The 16,866-nt window shown below is 32.8% G+C and overlaps 2 protein-coding genes and 1 long non-coding RNA gene across 4 annotated transcripts; 1 reads left to right on the top strand and 2 right to left on the bottom strand.

Annotated features, from left to right (window-relative positions):
* Window positions 1-1,183: 1,183 nt before the first annotated feature.
* On the bottom strand, window positions 1,184-4,134 carry LOC133796523 (putative wall-associated receptor kinase-like 16). Of its 2 annotated transcripts, XM_062234073.1 has the most exons (3): window positions 3,129-4,133; window positions 2,848-3,027; window positions 1,184-2,480 (listed from the first exon to the last, which is right to left on the bottom strand). In XM_062234073.1, exons 1-3 carry the CDS (start codon window positions 4,039-4,041, stop codon window positions 1,273-1,275), a joined length of 2,301 nt encoding a protein of 766 aa, XP_062090057.1. In that variant the 5' UTR covers window positions 4,042-4,133; the 3' UTR covers window positions 1,184-1,272. The 2 variants fall into 2 exon arrangements, with proteins under 2 accessions (XP_062090057.1, XP_062090058.1); XM_062234074.1 differs by lacking the exon at window positions 2,848-3,027 and having other exon boundaries at window positions 3,129-4,134.
* Window positions 4,135-10,970: 6,836 nt separating this feature from the next.
* LOC133796522 (uncharacterized) lies at window positions 10,971-11,578 on the top strand. Its single transcript, XR_009875474.1, has 2 exons — window positions 10,971-11,080; window positions 11,163-11,578. It is a non-coding gene; the product is annotated as an uncharacterized LOC133796522 (long non-coding RNA).
* Window positions 11,579-12,864: 1,286 nt separating this feature from the next.
* Window positions 12,865-14,131, bottom strand: LOC133795189 (wall-associated receptor kinase 5-like). The gene has a single exon (XM_062232646.1). The coding sequence runs from the start codon at window positions 14,128-14,130 to the stop codon at window positions 12,865-12,867; it is 1,266 nt and encodes a 421-aa protein (XP_062088630.1). The 5' UTR covers window position 14,131.
* Window positions 14,132-16,866: the final 2,735 nt, after the last annotated feature.

Genomic DNA, 16,866 nt, shown 5'->3' with positions numbered 1-16,866 from the left:
CAAAATCAATTCCATTGAAATTATGAGTGAAACTTATTTACTAATTTTACCAGTAATTTAAATAATTATATATCATAATATTATAGAGTGCTGATTGAACGAAAGAAATGAAGTAAGAATAAACCCTAAGAAATTGTTTATTATATTAATATTTCTTTTTACTCCAATATAGTATAAAAAAATAAAAACTTTGAGGGTGACGATTTATTAAAGTCTAGATCGCATATGTGTGATTGTTACTAAATTATGCCACTATGTAAATTAAATTTAAGGTATGTAAGTTTAGTCCAAAATTTGTTTACTACTTATCCATGGATTTGTAGTATAAATATAAAATATATGAATATATTGGATTTAACGGTATATTATAAATATCTAATATAAAACCCTTAATTATTATTATATATATTTATAGGCTATAAGAAATAAGTAAAACTTCGTGCTAAAGTTTATAGCATTCAAATCACACGTAGCTCTTCTATATAAATATACAAATAATTAAACAAATTAAAATAAGATAATTTACAAGAATAATTATTTAAAAATAATAAAATCATACATTTTATAACTTAAATAAAATTTAATTAAACATATAATATATAATCTTTTGTTATCACTACCTAATTCAAAAATTAGAACAAACATAAACTTAAAAAAAAAATTAATTAATTATAATATGATATTTTTAAGATATTTTATGATAATTTAAATAATTAAATCATATTTAGTTAAAAATAATAAAAGCTTACATATCATTATTTTATCTTATAAATTTGTATGATAATTTATTTTTATCAAGCGATTGAAGCTATTTTTCTTCCTCAAATTCACCTAATTAAGAACATTGTGAGACATATTAGAAATTAAAAATAGTTGATGCATATATACTATTGTCTACACTATTCCTTTTTTTATTTCTATTATTATTAATTTCTTTTTAAATATTATTATATTTTATATATATGTCATGTAGTCATGTAAATATATATATATGCCAACATTATGTTTAGATGTCATATATGTAGAAATTATTGATATAAATACTTATATATACTATAAAACTATAATTAATTCTATTATATATTTATAGATAATATTTACAACTTTAATTTAAAATAAAGGGAATGTGCTGTTAACTTTTACCTAGTATATATATATATAAATATATAAATAAGACATATAATAATTCATCAACATAAAATCATTACATAAAAATAATATTAATAATCTACAACATATATAACACTGTTCATCGTACAGTAATTTTAATTATTATCTTCCACAACGATATGACTGCAAGTTGTCGTTGTTCATGCTATTAAACCTAGCATTTGTATCGTTGCAGCTGCCATGACCATGAAGATATGAAGATTCAAGCAAGTATTCAGTCTCGTGTTGATTCAAACCTTCTTGATTAGCATGTCCCCATGAATGCATTTCCTTATGTATAAGTCCTTCCAGCTCACTTGCAACTTCCTTCATGGTAGGCCTTTCCTCACCCCTTACTCTTAGACACCATTTCGCAAGATTAGCAACTACTTTTATTGCTTGAATATCTTCATCAACGATAGTCATATTATTCTTGTCGAGAATTTGGAGTAACCGATCCTCTTTCATTGAAGAAATGAAGTATAATGCAAGATTCATATCTTTTTCTGGCCTTTCAAAAGAAAGTGCCTTTTCTCCCGTTAATAGTTCTGCCAAGACCACTCCAAAACTATAAACATCACTCTTTTCGGTCAATTGACTAGTGTGAAAGTACTCTGGATCCAAATATCCCAGTGTGCCTTGTACTAGAGTAGTTAATTGAGTTTGATCAAGAGGAACTAGTCTCGATGCTCCAAAATCAGAAACCTTGGCTATGTAATTGTCGTCTAATAAAATATTTGCAGTTTTGATATCTCTATGTATGATTGACATGGAAATCGAAGAGTGAAAATATGCAATTGCACCAGCAGTTTCTGTAGCTATCTTAAGACGCATCTTCCATGAAAGTGGACAATATTGATCTAACTTAGCACATAGGTGATCAGAAAGAGTACCATTTGTAATATACTCGTAAACCAACAAAGGAACTTCTGACTCCAAACAGCATCCTAATAGTTTGACCACATTTCGATGATTAATTTGAGAGAGCACAATGACTTCATTAATGAATTGGTCAATTTGGCTGGTATTACTGATTTTGGACTTCTTGATTGCAACAATTTTGTTACCTGGTAGTATTCCTTTGTAAACTGTTCCATAACCTCCTTGGCCAATAACTCTACTTTGGTCATAGTTTTGGGTGGCCTTCTCTAGTTCATCAGCTGTATAAATTTGGACTGTCTCTATGTGGTGAGATTGAAGTTGTTGTCGTAATAGTAGCCCCCCATTTTGTTGAAAGAATTTATATTTTAGTTTGACGAGCCTTCTCTTTTTCGCTCCCCAATAAATCCATGAACTGCCCACGACCAGAATCAGAAAACCTGTGCAAATTCCTGTATTTAATATATATATATATATATTAATAATCTGTTAAAATATTTTGTATATTTGAGTCAATTAATTACAGAGATAAACTAAAATATTATGATCACACTGATTGCAATATCTATATATCCGATATTGTAATACATACTCCTTTTAGTGCGCATCTGTATGTTCACATTTGACATGTGTGTGAATGCATGATATTTTAATTTAAGACTGAGAAAATAGGTGTGTTAGTCAAAGCTTATAATTTTTAAGTAATGATCACGTATGAATGTTGAAAGTTCATGTTGTTAAATGTCTAAAGTATGATGATGTAATCATAGTAAATATATATTCATATTGATCAATAAGAAAGATACTAAATATGCTTACCCAAACCAATAGAAAGTTTTGCCACAAATTGGAAATTATTAAGATAATCAATTCGAGTGCAACCTGTTCCACCTTTCTTCCCATCTCCTCTGAACCCTTTTCGACAAGAGCACTTAAACCCCCCTATCATGTTGTGGCAACTTATATGGCATGGATTTGATCTCACACATTCATTTATATCTAAAAAAAATAAATAAATAAAAAATCCTTTACCATCGTCATCGAACATCAAAACTCAATAAATAAATAAAAATGAAATTATTACATTAACATATACATACCTTGGCAACCATCAAGTAGATAAGGATTTCCTTCAAACCCTTTTAAACATTTGCAACGATAACCAGGTCCATTAGTTGAATTCAAGCATTGACTATTTTGTGCTCGACAAGCATATTCCATACCAAGATTACTTCTAGCTTTGGCCCGTTCACATGTCAAGTTCCCAACAGCCCAATCCAGAACCACCGGAGATGTTTCTTTATTCTTCAAGTTCACAAGGTCCAACCGCGAGAAGTTGTAACTATTTTCTTCGGCTACGAAAGCATAACCACATGGATTGAAGTCATGAACCATAGAGTGATTTCGCGTCTGTAACACAGGCCCAACACCCGTACCGAAATCCAAAACACCTTGTGCGATTTCCATCTGACAACATCCAATCCCCTCGCACGACCCGTCAACGACGTCGTTTGTGCTTTTACACAACGCAACACATCCGGTGCCGTAGGGTCTCCCTCTGTCTCCAGCTACGACTCCCAGCGTGTTACATCCGACGGCGACGAACTTGTTTCGCTTACTAAGCGGAAACTGAGATAACGACATCGTATAAGACACTTGAATGCTGTCGTTTCTCATCAGTTTACCGCTCTTGTCGTAGCAGTCGCGGGATACATAGCTCCCCGCTCGTATTTCGCCATGTTCGAGTAATATTTCGAGGATCGTAACGTTGCTGCCATGGAAAAATGGCTTGGGAGGATTGAAAGTTTGGTTGCATGTGAGGCGAAACGAAGTGTTGTAGTAACAGTCTTTGGTGGTGCCGAAAGGGTATGGAATTTTGACGGAGCCGCAGTATTGTGGGCAGCCTGGAATAGTAATGGTATTATTATTAGTGGCTTTTTCAGATTTTGTTGGCTTTGTTGCTACAATTAATAGTACCCCAAATAATAAGACTATGAGTTTTTGTATAGCCATGGCTGAAGTTTTACAGTTTATTTTGTATATCTTTCATAGAACATACAAATAATACCATATATGTTTCACCCGTTTATACAAAATACGATATATCCCTTCCAGTTTTCGAAAATACAAAATGGTATCCTTTATATTATTGTTCATACTAGAATGATACCTAGATATTTATTTTAGTCAAATACACTTTTATCCTCACTTATATAATTTATTTTATAATTAAAATTATATTTTTTATTCGATAATAAATTAATAATACTTAACTTTATTTATAAAAACATATAAACTTAAAAAAAAAAGAGAATAAAATAAATAAAATAAAGCATTTTTTTTTTTGGTAAGTAAAAAATTTCCATATATCAAAACAAGATTACATCAAACAACTCTCCCAAAAGGATAGCCAAACCAGAAACAAACAAACAGAGCAAAAACTATACAAATAATTTTCCTATCCAACTCCTATCTTTTCCAGTAATTCTTTTACTATGTAAGAGAATATTAATAAAATCAAGTATTACATTTTATTATTATTTAAAATAAACTATTATTATTTATTTAAGTATATAAATTATTCTAAGTTTTATTATTATTTAAATTTATTTAATTTGTTAAAATAATTATAAAAAATATATATAAGTGATGGGTAATAGTATCTTTGAAAAAATAATTTGACCAAAAATACTATTTTGGTATGAATAACAAAACAAAAAGTACCATTTTAGCATTTATAAAAATAGAGAGGCATATATGATATTTTGCATAAATCAAGGAACTAAAATGATATATAACCATAGAACCAATTTGCTAAAAAAATTATATGCACGATCTTCATAGATAAATTAATATAATTGCATGCATTGAAAAATAAGGTATTAAAACAAAAACCGCGTGCCGGAAACTACATATGTGTATAGATAAGTAGGTGTTTTTTGACGTTATTTCATTTCCAAGAAACTTAATTGTGCGAGTCAAATGCATAAAATATTGTATATCATAATTGGACAATTTACCTGTACGTACGTAGTCAACTATTTTTGTTGACTACTTCCAATAAAATTTTCTAACCGTCCTCTAATTGGTAGGAAAACTGTGATAATTTTGTACACCATATATGTTCATTTATTAATGTTTTATTAGTAACTCTTAAATGAATTGTTTTTGTTCGTTGTAGAGAGCATGTGGAAATTCTTCATTGTAGAGGTATTGAAAACTCAGACCAATTACATAGAGATGAATTTCCTACTTCGTTTTATAATAAGATTTATCATCTTCGACAAACAGATTCTTCAGAAGAACATGAAGAGTTATTCTCTTTAGCAAACAAATCTTCTAATCTCGTTGCTTCGTACCCTGTGTTGTAAATGGAATTAGGGTTTTGTATTATGACAAGGACAAGAATCGCAAAACTCAAAATAGTGGGGTCTCTATAGCGGGAGTTGAAAATAATACTTATTACGGCCAGTTGAAAGAAATTTTAGTGATGTCATATCTTTTTGGTTGTTCTGTTGTATTATTTAAGTGCAAATAGTTTGACACTAATCAGCCTTCAGAATTAAAGTCTGAGCAAAACATAACTTGTGTATTAACACTAGTTCGGAGGTGTTCCAAAGATGATAAATTCATCCTAGCAACTCAGGCTAACCAAGTTTTCTAAATTTATGACCTTAAAAATAAATTTCATCATTGGAAAGTCGTCCAAGAAGTGCATCACAGAAATGTGTGGGACATCCCATTAGTTGAAGAACAACTAAGGATGTAGAAGTCAGCGTTATGCATGACACTAGTTCGGCTGATTTCAAATTATTCGTTGATATCTTGGTCCGTTGCCACAAATTAAATAAGCTTTCAACATATGATGGCTCCATTAGAGTTTGTTGAGATAGATAATATATTACAATTGAGGAGGAGGAGGAAGATGAAGAATAAGAAAAAGAAGAGGAATATGAGTTCATAAAAGAAGATGATGAAGAGGAAGATGAACATATAGAAACTGATGGTGATAGTGAAAATTATAAGTGGTAATATTATTAAATGTAATGTTATGTTGAAGTAATTATGTTTTACATTAAATGATTATCATAGTTATTAAGTTGCATATTTATTTATATTTAGCATAAATGTAATTTTAATATCTATATTTTTTAGATATTGCTTGATCTCATGGGAGTGATGGGGGAGGATGCGATCCTCCACGTGGACCATCATATATCTTAGCTGATTGTGAACGAGGTATTACATTATACATTTACATTATACATTGATTACGTTATTAATTTTTACCACTTAATATATATGAATTTAAAATTACTTAATTTAACATATACTAACACCTCCTACCAAGTGTGGACGCCATAAGAGATTGAACACTCAAGAAAAAATAGAAGAGTTGGGATGTCCTTTTTTTTTTAAACAAAGACGTATGCTAATTTTTTCCTTTTAATATTGTAAATTGGTCTTTTTTTTCTTCCGTCATTCTTTCAGTAATATATAAATATATATATATAGGGAATGACTACAACGTATCTCTTTTTTCTATTTCAGCACCTGAATAGTTATATTCCCAATTTTTTTCGTATGATGGTGTACATTATAGGTATCTAGAACATCCTACAAATTTTCAAGAAATTCTGAATAAATTATGGTACCGAAACATGGTCTAAACTGTCTGTTGCACGCTACCTGTTTTTTTGTCTACGCGTGTAAAATTTGACAGTTTGAACTTTGTTTTCGCCTTCGTAAACTATTCATAATTTCTTGAAAATTTGCAAGATATTCTAAATACCTACAATGTACACCGTCATATAAGTTTTTTTGGGATTATATCTATCCAGGTACCGAAAATAGAAAAATGATGCACCGGTATTACAAAAAAAGAATACACTGTTATATATATAATTTACATTATTATATATATATATACATACATATATAGTCTTGGGTGAATAGACACGTGAAGAGTCAGCTAAAGAAGACAAGATAAAATATGAGGTCGTGTAGTTAGTCATTAGACTCCATCGTGAAGATTCAGCTAATTAAACCAAAGACCAAAAACGAAAGTTGTGGGTTAGGCTCATCCACAATTTTTTTTTATGAGAATACACAATTATCTATACATTATAAATCAATATATATTATATATACTGTAAAATCTTAGATAGATAGTGTGAAAGAAGAACACAAGAAACACATGTCGTAGAACACTACATGGAAGATGCATCTGGCTAGTGCACCATATAGTCGTGGATTCAATTAATTCTCTCAAAAAGGAGCAAGGGAATAGCTTGTATTATTATTAATTTTTTTTTTTTGAGATTAGGAATAACTTGTATTTAGAACTGATAACAACGGATCACATTGCTATTTTGTGAGATAAAGTCATATCAAGTGTTAGAATAATTTTTATTAGAAATTTCAAATGGCTAATTCCAAGATACTTTTTATGAGGACTACATATATGCATGCATCTGCGTGGATGAGCTTTGATCACATATGGACAAGTCTCTCTCTCCCATATATTTGTTGCGGGTCATCCTTATCCACCTTCTTCAATTGAGACATTAACATATCATTAATTAAACATATTTGTAAATACAATTAGTTACAAATTAACACAAGTACAATTATAGGAATTTTGTTTTTCTTAGATAAGATTGATATTATATAAAACTCAAATATAATCTGGTCACTAGAAACTTATACACTTAATTAGCATATATATATATAACTTATCAACTATATATTTTTCATATGTACATCCCATCTTGCTAGCTGGCTGTAATTTTTGCTAAAATATACATTAATTTATAAGTTCAAATTAATAATCGAAATTTACTAAAAAAAAATTAAAAAATTATTGTACGAGTCAAAATCTAATTTGGGTCCGACGATTAGATTTTTATCAAGTGTTATAGCTACATAGCTAGGTTCACACGTCAAAATATTCACTTTGATGTAATTTGTGATGACTTTTCCGAATTAATATAGATAGGAAAAAAGTTTTTTTTTAAAAAAAAAAAAGAAAAAGAAAAAGAATAGTACTCTCAGATGACAAGGTGGGCGGCTATCAAGAAGTCTAAAATTGGAGATTAAAGACAAATTGAGTAATTTATTAATGAGGACATTATGCTTTCTCAAATCACCCATCAAGTTGCTAGGTTTTTGTTTGGAAATAGAAGTCCCTTATTATTAGTTTACTAGTTTATTCCAAATGTGGAACCCTTTTAGAGCATATAATACAACACAAATACTCCTCACTTTCCAGGAAATGCGTCTCAAAATAACACTTTTTTCCTATTTAGATTTAAGACGTACTTATAATTATACTAAGTTTTATTTAATATGTATATATAGTTCTTTTTTCTTTTTGTATACGAACATATAACTACTACTACTACTACAGTGTATTCCTGGATTTAGGCTTTTGGGGCTAGGAGGGTTTTTATTTCTTTCATTAAATATTGTTGTTTGTTCCAATTTGAGCAAATGATCATAAAGTTGAAAGATTATTCCAATTTGCAAAAATTTCAACAGATTTCTTGTTAACTTGTTTTGTAGTGATAATCTATTTTGCTAATCTAAAAATAATTTTTTAACTCATTATATATAAATTTATGGATAATCTTTACACAAAAATAAAAATAGGTATGTGATGCAGGACACTACGTTTATTCCCTTTTAATTGCCTTAATTATATTTAGCACTTTGCCTTTATTATATTTTGTTGTTTTCTGCAAGAATATGGTCGTTTCAGCTTTTAATTATTTTTTGTACTTTGTTAAACATTATCGATTTGGGCTACTTTAAATAGCATCTTTATGACAATGGGAAAACCTAGCTAAAGTTATTGATATTTTGTTTGCTGTAATATTTCTCTGCCGCGAGCTTTTGAAGCTCCCTCCGATCCAATAGACTGCTCGACTTAAAACACTTCTAATAAAATAACACATAATATTACATATTCTTTTTTCTTTGGTGAATAATAGATTTTTTGAATTTTATATCTTAAATTTTTTATTCGAATTATGCAAAATTGTGTCATTATTGTAACCAATTACGATTGAGAGACTCCCTATTATAGGCATAATGTAAACTCTTACAACAACAAAAATACCTCTTACTTAGGAAATTACAAACATATGTTCATTTTTATTCGGGCTTCCTAAAATACCCCTCCTTCCTCTTTCTCTTTCTTTCTTTCTTCTATCTTATCTCTCTTCTCTCTCACTCCTCTCTCAATCTACCACCACCCATTGCCGGCCCTGATGCACACACTCCACCATGCCCAAGCTTGTTCTCCACCAAATCCCCCAAAACCAATGGGTAAGTAGATTTTGTATATATATATATATATTGTGGTGGGTGTTAATTTTTTTTCCACTTAATAATGCATTTTGAATATACATTTAGTTATTTGTCCGTTTGTTTTTGGATTTTGTTGAAGATTATAATAGATCCAGAATTTTCTGCATTTTTTCTAATTGCAGCCAAAAATAAAATCGATGCACCTTACCAGACTTTGGCAAAACTAAGCATGAACATATCTAACCAGATCTTATAAGATTTCACCAGCCCTCGGCAAAACTAAACATGAACAGACCTTACCAGATGTTACCAGTCTTATATGCATGAATATGAATATAAATGGTAAATAATTATTTGGTACTCTATATTTCATCGAAATAAATATTTGGTATCCTATGTTTTCAATAATATTTATTTGATACTTTGTAATTTAAAATCATACATATTTGGTACCCTGAACTTAAATTTTATCAATATGACAAAACTATCATCAATTATATGAGTTTTAAATTTAATTATTTAATTACATATAATTGATAGCATTTTGGTTAAATTGATAAAATTTTATTGTTTAAATTTGAGTTTAGGGTACCAAATATACACAATTTTTAAATTACAAGGTACTTAATGAGCATTATTAAAAACATAAAGTACCAAGTATATATTTCGATAAAACATAATATACCAAATGATCATATTCTCAATATAAAATATTATACAAAAAAATAAAAAAATAATAATAAAGGATCAGCTGCCCCCTATAAGGCCTCATGCTGAATCTCTTGGTGTACATACATATGTTTATAATCCTACACTGCAACAAAAAAAAAATGTGTGGAGTAAATGAAAAAAAAAATTGTGTGGAGTAAATGTAAAGAGAAAAAATTAAAAAAATTGAAAAAAAATAATATTTTTTTCATTTAAGTGGTGGGACCCACTTCTCTCTATATTATTTTTCGGAATCTTAGAGATAGGCCAAATGTCAGCCAATAATGCGGATTGGCTGCCTCAGGAAGACCTAACAACCTTTTTGGGCGATCTACCTGCAGCATTGCCGATGGTATGACTCGACAATTGTACTCCCACTACGCCACCTGACACGGAAGTACGTACAATATGTCTTGACAGTCCCAGGGGCATGTTCTCAGTAAAGTGATTACCTTTCTACAGTGGGCCCCACAAATATTGCTTGGGTCGTGGCCTTTATTCAATGCGGTCCAATGCATTGAAGTGTATTAATTCCCCATTTAGAAGAAGAATGTGTATTAATGGTTTATTATTAATATTAATGTCCTTAACCCCTATAAATATGGCTGGGAACCTCATTGTAAGGGGTTTAGATTTTTTTTGTTGAGAGAAATACTTGTACTTAGAGCAATCTAAACGCTGTCTGAGAAGATACTGTAGAAGCTTGCAACCACAAGCTTGCAATCTCCCTAATACAAAAGACTAGTGGACTTTATAACCTGAACTACGTAAAAACCTATGCTCATATATCTATTTCTTTAATCTCTTTTATAAACGTTGATAGCGAAAAAGATAGTCATTAGTCTTAATTTAATATATTACTAACACTAACTTTTTGCAGAGTTTGTTTTTCTTATTTACGTTTAATTTTTTTTTTTCAGAGTATGTATGTGGTAGCGCAATTTAGAGACTGGGAAACTTGCACCGATCCCGGATGGATACTCACCACATAGTAAGCATAGGGTGGGTGAAAGTATCAGCTGAGAAAACCTTGGTATGTTAAGTTTTTTTAAATATTTTTCAAAATTTTAATTGTTTATTTACACTACACAATTACATTATATATTGTATCATAGGAATAATTGTGTGCATATCGCGACACACAGTAGACAAGTCAACTGAGACTGAGAGTTCCACACCGGTTTCGAGTGCACCTGAAGATGACAACTTGTCCTTGGTACAAACCGTCTTCGGAAAACGACTTGGCCACCAAAAAGGATACGGTCGTATCCTTACCATAAGGGACCAAGCTCCATTTACTACTAATCCTCAACTACAATCTAGAGTTGAAGAGATTGTTGAGATGAGAGAGCGTCTTCGAAAATAAGAGGAGCACATACCGACTCGTTGTATCACCCCAATGTGCCCCACCACCACCTGATGATCCCTATGTTGGAGGACCGAGTCAGAAGGAGGACTTATGTATGAGTTTTGTTTTTATAGACTATTATATTTTCATCTTTAGGACAACTCTTTATTTGGATTGAGCAGACGTTCTCTTGTGTTTTTATTTAAATGTTTACTATAAGTATTTTAATTTTATCTATTATTTTAGTTTTAATTCAAATTAAATTAATCAATAAATAAATAAATACGTAACGTGCCATTAAAAAAAATCTCGGTTCACGCTATAGCAACGACATTGTTCTCGTTATAGCCCTATTAGATGACAAAATTAGGCAGATTTCCACCGACAACAGTTGTGCTTGGTATAGGCTATACCGATAACACATTTAATGTTCTCGGTAGAAGTTGGTGTCTACCAACGAGGCTCTACTAAGAACTTTTTACCGACAATATGTTCTCGGTATAGCATCTACAGACAACATCCTGGCTTCTGCCAACAATTTTGTTGTCGGTATAGCCCCCATTTTTTGTAGTCCCATAACCAAAGAATCAATAATTATTCTAGATTTTTCCTTAATGTAAAGATTTTAATAATTATTTTATATATTGAGTCCAAAGTAAGAGATCACGTTCAAAATTATTTAACATTCGTATCTTCATATGTATCCGATATTTTAATATATGTATTTCCTTTAGTACACAAATGATCCCTGTGTGTGGTATAGTGTATGATTATTAGTTTAAAATTGAGCAATAGCTTTTTTCCTTTTTGTTAGTCAAAATTTAATAAATATGGTCGCCGTAGGGGAATATATATAACTACAATGCTTACTAAATAAGAAAGTGAGAAGTGAGGAGTTATTAGGATTTAGATGACTCTTGTATTGAAGGCCAATTTTTTTAAAACTTTCTTATATATATACAATTACAATCGATATTTACTTATAGAAGTTTTGATAATGTGCAGCACTTATTTTCTTTGTAATCAAATCAAATTCCAGCATGTTTTTGGGATATTAATGATTTTGGCAACTTGGTACAGTGCCAATTTTGAATTTTTGAAAGGAAAAAAAAAAAGAAAACTACCTTGATATTTGTCCTTTATTTTAATACACAGTCAAATAGAAGGGAAGAGAAAAAAATTTTAAGGTCAAGGAGGGAATGACCAGCCTTATAAATTAAGATTGTGGAATTGGTATTTTATATGTTTATATATATATATATTATGATTTCTAAAATTTTACCAAATATATGAAATAAAAGAGCTTCCTGGGAAATAGACATTTGAATATAGATTTCCTAATTATTTCAAGTAAAAATTGGTCAAAATCGAATGTTAGCACAAGACATTATTTTTTCCTTACAATTAAATATTTAGGGGGAAAAATATAATTAAGTATGTTTGGTAGGAGTTTTGACTCAATTGTTCTTTCAAGATTGTAGAGATTTAATAAATATTTCCCCTACACGTTCATTTAGCTTTAAATTTTCAATATTCATGCTATCAACCCCAGAAGTTGTATTGCTACAACTAGAATAATCGCCATCGATATCCTTACCCATATAAATATTTGATGAAGTAGCCTTGAGTAAGCGCTCACTCTCTTCAGAATCTATATGCTCCCATGGATGTATCCCCTTGTGTTTAAGTAGTCCTTCCAACTCACTTGCAACTTCCTTCATAGTGGGCCTTTCCTCTCCTTTCACCTTCAAGCAACGTTTTGCTAGATTGGCAACCACATTCAACTCTTCAACATCTGCCTCATCAACCAATTGGGAGTCCAGAATTTCCTGGAATAAATTGTTATCTTTCATAGCAGAAACGAAGTACAGAGCTAGATTTCGATCACCTTCTCGCCTAAAAAAAGAAAGTGCCTTTTGACCGGTTAATAGTTCCGCTAACACAACTCCAAAACTATAAACATCACTCTTTTCTGTTAGTTGACTAGTATGCAAATATTCCGGATCCAAATATCCCAATGTTCCTTGCACTAAAGTGGTCAACTGAGTTTGATCAAGAGGAACCAATCTCGAAGCACCGAAATCAGCAACTTTTGCTGTGTAATTATAGTCCAATAGAATATTAGCAGTCTTAATATCTCTATGCATGATTGGTATAGATGTTGAAGAGTGTAAATATGAAATAACCTCAGCAGTTTCTGTTGCTATTTTGAGACGCATTTTCCAAGAGAGTGAGGGATATTGTGTTGTATCATGAATGTGCTCTGAAAGGGTTCCATTTGGAATAAACTCGTAAACTAATAAAGGAACTTCTGTTTCCAAACAACAACCTAGCAACTTGACCACATTTCGATGATTTATTTGAGAAAGCACAATGAACTCGTTAATAAATTGCTCAATTTGACTTTGATCACCAATTTTAGACTTCTTGATAGCCACCGCCTTGTTATTTGGAAGTATTCCTTTGTAAACTGTTCCATAACCTCCATGCCCAAGTACCCTTCTTTCATCGTAGTTATTAGTGGCCTTTCTCAGCTCTTCTGCTGTGAAAATTTTGGTTGTATCCTTGGAATGAGCTGATTTATTGTGAGAGAGTTGTTGTTGTAATAGTAACCCACCATTTTGTTGAAAGAATTTCTCTCTAAGTTCGATGAGTTTTCGTTTGTTTGAACCCCAGTAGATCCAAGAAATCACCACGACTAACGCCAACAGCCCAATGCATATACCTGTGCACATGTACTTTGTAATAATTGATATTCCTCACTAGAAAATAAAATTGGAATGAAATTACTTATCAATTTTTCTGGCTGAGTCGCGGACGAGGTCGCTCTCTTTAAGACGTTTCGCAACTCTACCCTAAGTGTGCACGACAGTCTATCAACCACGCCGTCCCCAAGATAAAAACAGCCTCTGTACGATTCCTCCCTGCACCGAGAAGATCGTTCTTGTACACCCTTATAAAAATGCTCTGAGAAAATTCGTAGAACTAAGAAGGAAAAAAGACTCCCCCTTTCAAAAAATGTTTGATCTAACTTATACACAGAAGAAACCCCCCAAAACGTCTAAAAACGTTTTAAGATTAATTTAATTAATAAAATAATAAATGTTTAGTAACCTTTGTTGACAAAAATTAAAAATTAAAAATACAACACCACACCACACCACCCACCAGCCAGCTCGGCTCGGTCGGCAGCGGCAGCGCGCGCGTGTGGTGGTCAAGTGTGTGAGTCCTCACCCATGGTCAAGTGTGGTGCCAGCTCGACTCTGTTGGATGTTGTACGCCCTAAACATCCATTGGCTGTTAGCGAGCTGAAAAAAGGGATAATCCTATCTGACACGTGGAACCCACCTACCCGGAGCTGTTGTTACGAGTCTCTACCTCTTTAGCTCGAGGTAGCCAAAGGCTCAATGAGAATACACGAAGGTATCAGGACATTAGTGGGAACGTCGCGAGCTGGGACTACATCAAGCTCGGGGTACGACCTGGAGCTTACACCTCCGACCCTTTATAAAGTCAACCACGTAATGTAAATGTGCACATATCAGACATCACGTGTCTGATCCATTCCTGAAATCTCGGACACGCAGCATAAACGTGCGTGTTCAGGCACCCCACAACTAGTTTGGGCCATGCGGCCCATTATCTCCCTTACCTATTGATTAAACAACACTTCATTGTCAGGTTTTAGGAATTAATCATAATTGTCACAGAAGTGACATGATGGGTAAGAAGGTCATGGGATGACCCTCTTTTCCAACACCCAGGTGCCCTCTCCCTATAAATATGGAGACCCTGGGTGTTGCGAAGGGTTGGCTTCTAATTTGTAAAGAAACATCCTGTGAGAATTACCAGAGATATATCAATAATATTGACTGGTGGACTAGAGAGATTTTAACCTTTGAACCACCTAAAAAGAAACGAGTTATTACATTTCCTCTAAGCTACTCTCGCCAGTTTGGCACATAAATATTTACATATTACGGTTCATCATTTAGCACTAATCCGTCTCTTTATTCATATAATTATCTGTTGCCGAAGAACCGCGTCAACAGTTTGGTGCTTTCATTGAGAGCTATTAGATTGATGCTATTGTAAAAGACCCAACCATGGTGGTTACTCGCTCAAGGAATGATAACGAAGCGGATCAACGGGATGGGCATGAGGCCCACCATGCCGCCATGTTCGATGAGCAAAACCCTGAGGTTCAGCGGAGACCGGGAAAACAACCAATGGGCCAAGAAGACACTGGAAGTTTGGCTCCCCGGCCACCCAATCCGAACCCTGATTTCTACACGGCGGTAGAAATGGAAAATGCACAGTTGAGGAGTTAGCTGGCAAAAGCAAACAAGCAGATCGAAGAGGTGTTGGCCCGATTACCCCTTCTTACAACCGACGCTAACATCGGAAAGAGGCATGGTAGGACTCATAAGTCCCGCCAAGGTAACCGGTCCAGGCCCAGTCGTCGGCCAGAACCTTGACATCGAATTCTATTCCTTCGTCGCACCACCAGGAAAATGTATTTGAAGAACTTCCTAGGGCCGATCAGCAGTTCAGCCGATCGGTCCGGACCTCAACTCCTAGCTCAGTTCCACTGTAACGACCCGAATTTGCTAATCGGGCTTAGGGCCATGATTAGTGTGCTTGGAGGGCAATAAATGATTTAATATGCTAATATGTGGATTTATGTGTATATATGATAGTGATGCATGTTTAGTTGAGTTAAATGTGCATGTGGGCCCCGTCTGGATATTAGGGGCATAAATGTGATAAATGTTATATATATGTGATATGTCTGCGCAGCACGATCTGAGACAGTCCTGGGGAGCGGCTAGCCAGAGAGTCACAACGGGATTGAGATTCCGACTCGGGGTGAGTCGAGGGGTAATTTGAGGTGTGTTATGGGATTATCGGGACATGAAAATAAATATTTGGAGATATATTTAAGGATAGAATGTCTAGGAGGGGATGTAAGGGAAATTTACCATTTACCCCTCGGGGACGTTTTGGTACCCCGAGACTCGAGGTAACCACATAGATTTAAGTGAATAAAACAAAAAGGGAGAATTATTTAGAAACTTAGAGAAACCGACATATATTTCCCTTCTCAGCTGAGGATAACTTCCTATTACTCTCTCTATCTCACCTTCTCTTCTCTAAGGCATATCAATGGAGAACTTTGGAGGAACTAGTCAGGATATTGAGGACTTTGGGCTGTTGAAGTTAAGGAGCTAGGAGCTTGAGGATTAAGGTTCAACTTCAGAGGTTTAATTTAGCAAAAGGTAAGCTTTACCATGGGAGTTATGCTTGAATTTCAGTTGTGTTTCTAAGCTATGCATGTGGGTAGTATCTAATTTGTTCTTGGGGGTTTTAGTTGAGTTTTGGAGTAGATTTTGGTGGGTTATGATGTTATAACTGGGCTAGAATATTGGTGTTGAATATCTGGAACTGTTAGCTTGATTATAGGATGAGCT

Source organism: Humulus lupulus, chromosome 8, assembly GCF_963169125.1.
Source record: "Humulus lupulus chromosome 8, drHumLupu1.1, whole genome shotgun sequence".
Lineage (NCBI taxonomy): Eukaryota > Viridiplantae > Streptophyta > Magnoliopsida > Rosales > Cannabaceae > Humulus > Humulus lupulus.
Note: the sequence above shows the minus strand (reverse complement) of the source record. Positions and strands in the feature narration are given on the sequence as shown.